The sequence below is a fragment of the Pseudophryne corroboree genome, chromosome 3, assembly GCF_028390025.1.
Source record: "Pseudophryne corroboree isolate aPseCor3 chromosome 3, aPseCor3.hap2, whole genome shotgun sequence".
NCBI classification, from domain to species: Eukaryota; Metazoa; Chordata; class Amphibia; order Anura; family Myobatrachidae; genus Pseudophryne; species Pseudophryne corroboree.
The window spans coordinates 261,068,602-261,075,931 of NC_086446.1; the positions used below are offsets into that span (position 1 = coordinate 261,068,602).

Genomic DNA, 7,330 nt, shown 5'->3' on the forward strand with positions numbered 1-7,330 from the left:
TTTTTAAACTTTACAAGTTTAGATGAAGACAAATTGACCTATGTATAGTATACCCAGTTCTCTGTTAGACTACAGGCAGGTGTAATAAACCTCGGCTAGTGATAAAGTGGAGAGAGTTAAAGTACCAGCCAACCAGCTCCTGTCACTTTACAGGATGTTTGAAAAATGACAGAAGCTGATTGGTTGGTACATTATCTCCATGGCTTAGTACATCTGCCCCTATGGGCAGCAATCATTTATAAGCAAAACCAAGTTGGTTTTGCCTTGTAAACAATTGCTGCTTTAAAAATACAGGCACTCACACACAGACACGCGCCTCCAGCTTCTCGCGGGCTATTACATTTACTGTATATGTTTAATCATCTTGCTGACAGTTGAACTACTGGCTTCAAGCAGCATTTCACGCTCATTGATCTCCTTTGAGCCGGCATTGCGGGTCCCCAAAGTGCTGGTCAGCATTATAAATGACACAAGCACACTGCATATCATTTAGAAATCCAAATATAATATGATCTATTTGGCCAAAATAATTAACCATAAGTAGACTCAATATTAAGGTTTTGTACTTTCAATTTCTTTAGTTCACATTTTAATGCTATTATGCTTTAATTATTTTGATATTAATGAAAATTCATTGTTTATTTTTGTTCACACTTCTCTGAGAGCAAATCATCACATGGAAACATAACACGTGAAGCTACTGCTGAGACCTTGCGGATAATTGAATGGGGATCCAGGTCGACACCACAAATAGCTCGACATGGAAAAGGGTCGACATGAGTTTTTCACTTTTTCTTCTTCATTTTTTGAACTTTCATACTTTACAATCCACGTGGACTACAATTGGGAACAGTAACCTGTGCTGAGCGGAGCGAGGCACCTTGCCCGATGCGAGGAGACACGGTGCACTAATTGGGATTCCCGGTCACATTACAAAGAAAATGACACAAAAAGCCAAAATACTCATGTCTACCTTTTTCCACGTCGACCTATTTCTGGTGTCGACTAAGGTGCGTCGACCTTGAGTCACAGACTCATTGAATGTGCCCCTTTATTTTATACATGGAAGTAATAGAGTCCAATAGATTCCTAGGGGTAAATTTACTAAGGTGGGAGTTTTTTTTTTATAACTGGTGTTATAGCCCATAGCAACCATATTCTATTATCTTCTAGATAAATGTTAAGTAGAAGTTGATTGGTTGCTATGGGCAACATCACCAGTTCTAAAAAAAACTCCAGCTGAAAGTGCATTTCAGCCATCTCTTCCTGGTCTTACACACTGAATCTGGGACAAGTTGATCATCTGTATTGTTAAATGATGATGTCAAGTTCTACTGGAAATGTAACAAGAAATAACTGCATGGATTCAGGCATTACTCTTGCCCTCATAATGGATGTGTCTATGGCTCAGCTTTGACCATAGCCAACATCTGTTTCTGTCTTTCATCTGTAGATACATAACTATATAACACAGAGCTCGATCATTAACATTCCTTAGTATTTGGTGTTACTCAAGCAAAAACATACATGTAAATACACATTTTCATTGTCCTTTTTCTAAATAAAAAATATCTAGATGTTTTTAATTTATTTAGTTTCACACTGTAGCTGTAGGACTGTGAATTTTAAGCACTGACAGCATTTTGGAAAGAAGATCTGATCTCTTGTACCAAAGTCACATGCACTGGTTCTATATATATATATATATATATATATATATATGGTGATAGGATCACAGTGATGACATTTATTCCATTATATTTACTGTATACACTTATTCTGATCTCTGTTTTGCAAATTGTTTCATAGTCAATACTGTAAATCCCACCCTCCCTTTTTTGAAGGAGTCATGTAAGTTGGAAAAAGTCTTTAATCAACTTGATTCATGACTTAACCCTTGCAGGATCTTTGCTCTCTAGAAGGAGGTACGACATCTGGGGGAGTCATGTACCCCAGTTCCCACCTTCTACTCCATTTGCCCTGCCAGTTTAAAGAGAATGTGTGTGAGGTACATTAATGACATTTTCTACAGGGATTTTCTGCACTTGCCACTTGGGTTGACTTCCACAGACCAGAAAAACGAACTATTTTCTAGTACAAGATAACAGTACCATGGCAGAAAGCCAGCACTATATTAACACCTTGAGATGAATAAAATGACGCTCTGGATTCAAACGATTTCTGAGAAACTCCATTTCCGCTGTTTATTTGCAAGAAATCTTCACATGAAGCCAGGGACATTTAACTGATGAAAGATGTCACAGATTACAAATAAATTGCCACACTTTGTCATTCTCCATCACCTTGTTCAGATGGGGCCTTTTATTCTTCACAGTGTGTTGACGTCTTTCCCAGACATGTCAGTGATTATATAAATAGTCTATAAAAAGAATGATTCTCAAAACACACATACATCAATATTTCACATGGAGCTTATTACACTTGTAGGTCTTACATGGTCATTCTAGAATTACTGTAGACTGACGGATCCTGTTACATGAGGCACTTTGCAATGGAGATTCTGCTGTCTGACAAGGGTTATACATATTTATTTATTCTATGAAAGTTTCATTTATACATCAGCCTTCCACACATTTACCAAGATTGGCTTGCCAAATGCTATAAAGCAGAACAACAAAGTAGAAATAGCTCTAGTAATAGTCTTACACTGATACATGTGCAGACACAAGACAAGACACTGGCTCGGAAAATGTTATCTAATTTAATTCAGGAGGGTGCATAGGAAGTTACATATTACACTGCCAGCAGCAAAAATGACTTATGAAAAAAATTTAAATTCTCTGGCACACACTGAAATAAGGTCATGTCAAGTAATCATCCTTGGAATGTATAACTTTAGGCAAATGCTATCAGAATGATTTAAATAGAAACAAGAGTATAGTAGAGCAATGTTTAAAAGTTTGCCAACTTTCTCTTTTCTAACATCTTCATTGAAATGTTGTTAATGAGTAAATTAGCTGTAAAAATACGTTTATCTTTTTTAGTATAATAGCCGGATGTAAGGCAAAATCGACCAGGTTTTGCCTTGTAAATGTTTGCTGCTTTAAAAAAAAAAAAAGTATGAATTCTGCCGGAATCTCGGACGCTCTGGCCGTCTCGCACTGCATTATATCTGGTCCCTAGTATGAGAAATTCACCCTTGCCAACCCGTATATTACAGCAGTGTTACTCACTCTCTAACCTCAAGGTACACCAACAGTCCAGGTTTTAAGGATATCCATGCTTGTGCACAGATGGTTAAATCAAAATGACAGAGCTACTAATAAAGTCCCGACCACAAGCATGGATATCCTTAAAACCTGCACTGTTCGTGTGCCTTGAGTACAGTTTGAGTAGCACTGTATTAAAGAGTAGTTTGAACTGTAAGCATTGATCGAACAATAAATACATAAATATAATAAATAAAATGCAAAATTGCAGTGCAAAGCTTCATAAGTTCCATCAGACTGTCAAAATCCAAGGTAAACATCAACAGAAGCACTTGTTGCAAATATGAGATATATTGTTGTCACTCACATATTTCATTTATAAAATGAGGTATGTGGACATGCAGTAAAATGTAAAAATACTTATAAGCAAGCTTAAGCAATATGTGTCTACTATAGAAATCCAAGTAACAGCAGAACCTGACAGTTTCCATCTATAATAAAGATGTGGCATGCAAAGATGTAAGATTGAAAACATACTTTAAAGCATTTTAGGCAGCATGTGACTCTTTACAGCTACTGAGGAACTATAAGTAACAGCATTCCCTGCCATCTCCAATTTGTAGTAAATATTTTATAAAATATATAAGGATGTTCTATAAACATGTGAGGAAATATATTCTAATAGAAATAGCACGAGACTACATATTGTAATCAAAATCAGTATAAAAGCAAAGTAATCTAATTAAGATTGAAAACATCGTTACTTATGATGTATTAAATATACCAATTATTTTATTTCAAAGGGATGAATTAAGTGATTTTGCAATCTAAGTTAAGTGCCAGCAAAGTAGTGAAATGTGATACACAGAACAAAATTAAATTTTTTCAGAAAATTCTTCAATTTGCTATTTTTTAAATAAACATGTATATATTTTTGAATAGGACTTAATTTTAGTCTCATGATGGAGACTAGGTTATGTACCAGGTAAGTACTAGCTTGTGTGGTATAGTAGCTGATCACAACCATTAAGCAATTAGCACTTATACTCCTGATGCAAAGACTATAGGTTGCAAATGGCTGATTGGTTGCCTATTTATGCAAGTGTGCACCTATCTTATAACGGTTAATAGATTTCATCCAATGCACCACAATGAATGTGGACATGTAGTGTATCTTTGGATGCTATGTAATTGTACATGTAAAATGTGAGAGTTATGAGGTGCTAACCAAACTTTCCAAAATTCATCCCATAGCAGCAAATTATCTCCTTGAAGGTTTTGCGCATCTCCAGACTTCGGAAAGCGTAAATGAGTGGGTCAATGACAGAATTACACATTATGAGGATCAAGTATGTGTTAAAGTAGGCACCGTAGCAGACACAGTAAGAATTAGCAGGACAGGAGATGATGAGGATAAGGTGTAGGAAAAAAGGTGCCCAGCACACAACAAACACCCCAAGAAGAATGGTAATGGTAATAGCGCCTTTCATGCAGGTCCGCTGCTGCACTACACCATCCACCGGTAGGGCAGCGATTCTTTTCACATGGAGACGTGCAAATAAAAACATATGAACATACATGGTAGCCATGAGGACAAGCATGGTGAAGAACAGGGTGATGAGACACACAATGACAGTTTTGCTTTCCGAATAGACAATAAATACAATGCCACAAATGATACAGGATATCCAGATGATCATAATCAAGGCTAAGGCTTTCTTCACCGTCATGATGCTGTGATAACGTAAGGCATAAAAAATTGTGATGTATCTGTCTATAGCAATAACCAAAAGGCTGCAAATTGAAGCAACTAAAGATATACAGATTAAGGAGTCAAATACATCATCCAACTGCTGGAGAAGTGTATCCCCTATGTCTAAATATTTATTTTGTACTGCGATCACAATAGTTTCCAGGGCATTGGACACACTGACTAGCATGTCTGCCACAGCCAGGCTGCAGAGGAAAAAATACATGGGGGAGTGAAGGTTTTTGTTTTTCAGTATAGCCATAATCACCAGGATGTTCTCCAGCAGGCTGATAATTCCCAGAGTCAGGAAAACCTCTGTTTTAATGAAGACCTGCTCACAGAATTCAATACCGCTGAGATTGCTGAGCAAGAGAGTCTCATTAAAGTCCAAAGTTCCATTGAATTGGATGGAATGAATGAAGAAGAGGTCATTTGATGCATTCATGTCTGAAGCGGTGTAGAGTCACACGGAGCACAGGGTTATAGTGCCACCCTCTCTTTGTAAGTAGGATCAGCCACGCTGCACAGCAAGCTTTTCAAAAGAACATGTTTGTGAATGTGATAATCAAGCAATCTTATTAGCTACTATCATTTGATGGTAGGACTTGTCTTGCTTTCATGAGTTTCCAGAGTATAATTACAGAAGACCCTTATGTTAAGGGATAGCAGCCTCCTCTGATATATATTCAGCTAAATTTGTTTCCATTTTCTCAGAGGGTAGAAAACTTGCATGCACTCTGTGCTCCTTTCTGCAATCCATCTGCACTTCAAAGTGTGCAGCAGTTTCAAGGCAAGGAAATAATTCCTCAGATTTGTACATTCATTGATAGCCTGAACTCCTCCTCATTCTCTAGACTACCCACTTATAAAGCAGGTGAGTGACAGCCAAGCTCTGCTACACTACAGCAGCAGGTGCTACACTATGGCAGTTATATGGAAACATTGCATACTGGAAGAAGAAATGATTTGGCGCCCTCTACAGTCTCAATATGTTTTAAACACAGTAACACTGGTATTTCTTGCAATGACGCAAGTTGTCATAAAACCAATATTAAAGAGCATACATTACTTTGACATTTTTTTTTTACTAACAATTATTCAAGATGATGAATGTTTGTCATGTGGAAACATCTGTGTACTATAATGAGTTTGGGTAAAGGGTTAACAAAATATAGCATGTGTTACATTTTCATGCTCTTCAGTAGTGAGTTTGTAAAGAGGTAAATTATGTACTAGAGTTCATAGAATCTAAATATTTGATTGTTAGCCTGTTAGGCACCCAAGGGGAGGGAGGGTTAGGTTTAGGCTGCGAGGAGTGGGGGTTAGGTTTAGGCACTGCCACAGGGAGGTTAGGGTAAGGCTACGGTAAGGGAGGGTTAGTGTTAAGGGAGATTAGCCCCAACTCCGCCTTGTTGCCTTTCCAAGCTTCAGGATCCTGGCGTCGGCCTTATGAATGCTGGGATCCCCAGCGTCAGCATTTCGTACTGAATCCAACAGAACCTGTGTAATTATTATTATTGTTTATTTCTATGGTGCCACAATCTGCAGCACCTAACAAAGTACATAAACAAATGAGCAAAACACAAAACCCAGCGACTAACTGCACAAGACAAAAGGGCAGTCTTAACAGCAGTGTAGGCCCCTGGGCAAGCAATGTAACGGGGGCCCCTACGCATCCTCCAGCAGTAGAGGTGGGGGGTGCCATCAGTGGCAGCTATGATGTCCCGCGGGCGGTAGGGTGTGTTCTATCTTCCATTCAGCATGTAAGAAATGGAGCAGTAATTTCTGCGAATTACTCCTTTACTACACAGATAGTGGGAGATGGGGTGGGAGGGTAAACATTAAACTGTAGAAGGGGGCATTGGGCTGAATGAAGTAGCCCCGGTACATGACTTCCAGGGTGGTAGGGGGTGTTTAGTATGCAGGGGTGGGACTAATATTCATTTTCCAGAGGGAGGGCAGTTGGCAGTTTTCTCCAATTCCTGTAAATCGCTTTCTTAGCTTTCAATTGGATAACAAAAAACTAGAGCATCTCACCTTTCAGGAGCTAATGGGGACTTGGGAATTAGAGTTCAGGAGCCAGAGCAATCCCCAAATGTAAATATAAAACTGCATACCAGGTGTGTGGAGCTGGAGCAGGGACCAGCTGTTGCAAGGCTGATAGCTCTGGTTCTAGGCATAGTAGAGACAAGCTGCCAGTGTCCACCAGAAGGGGAGAATCACAGCTTTTGGAGTATATCAAAAGAAAAACTCTAAGTCAGACAGAACCCAAGATATCTGACTGGGAAGAGCAATTAACAGGCTTGTATGGCGACCACTGCTTTGAAGTCAGATATATCTGATTCCAAAGAGCCGATTTTCAAAAATCTGGTACCCCTGCGAAAAGGGGACCCTCAGCTGTCTGCCTAGA

At 38.7% G+C, this 7,330-nt stretch overlaps 1 protein-coding gene across 1 annotated transcript; it reads right to left on the minus strand.

Annotated features, from left to right (window-relative positions):
* Window positions 1-2,703: 2,703 nt before the first annotated feature.
* On the minus strand, window positions 2,704-5,746 carry MC3R (melanocortin 3 receptor). The gene has a single exon (XM_063963468.1). It carries the CDS (start codon window positions 5,363-5,365, stop codon window positions 4,394-4,396), a length of 972 nt encoding a protein of 323 aa, XP_063819538.1. The 5' UTR covers window positions 5,366-5,746; the 3' UTR covers window positions 2,704-4,393.
* Window positions 5,747-7,330: the final 1,584 nt, after the last annotated feature.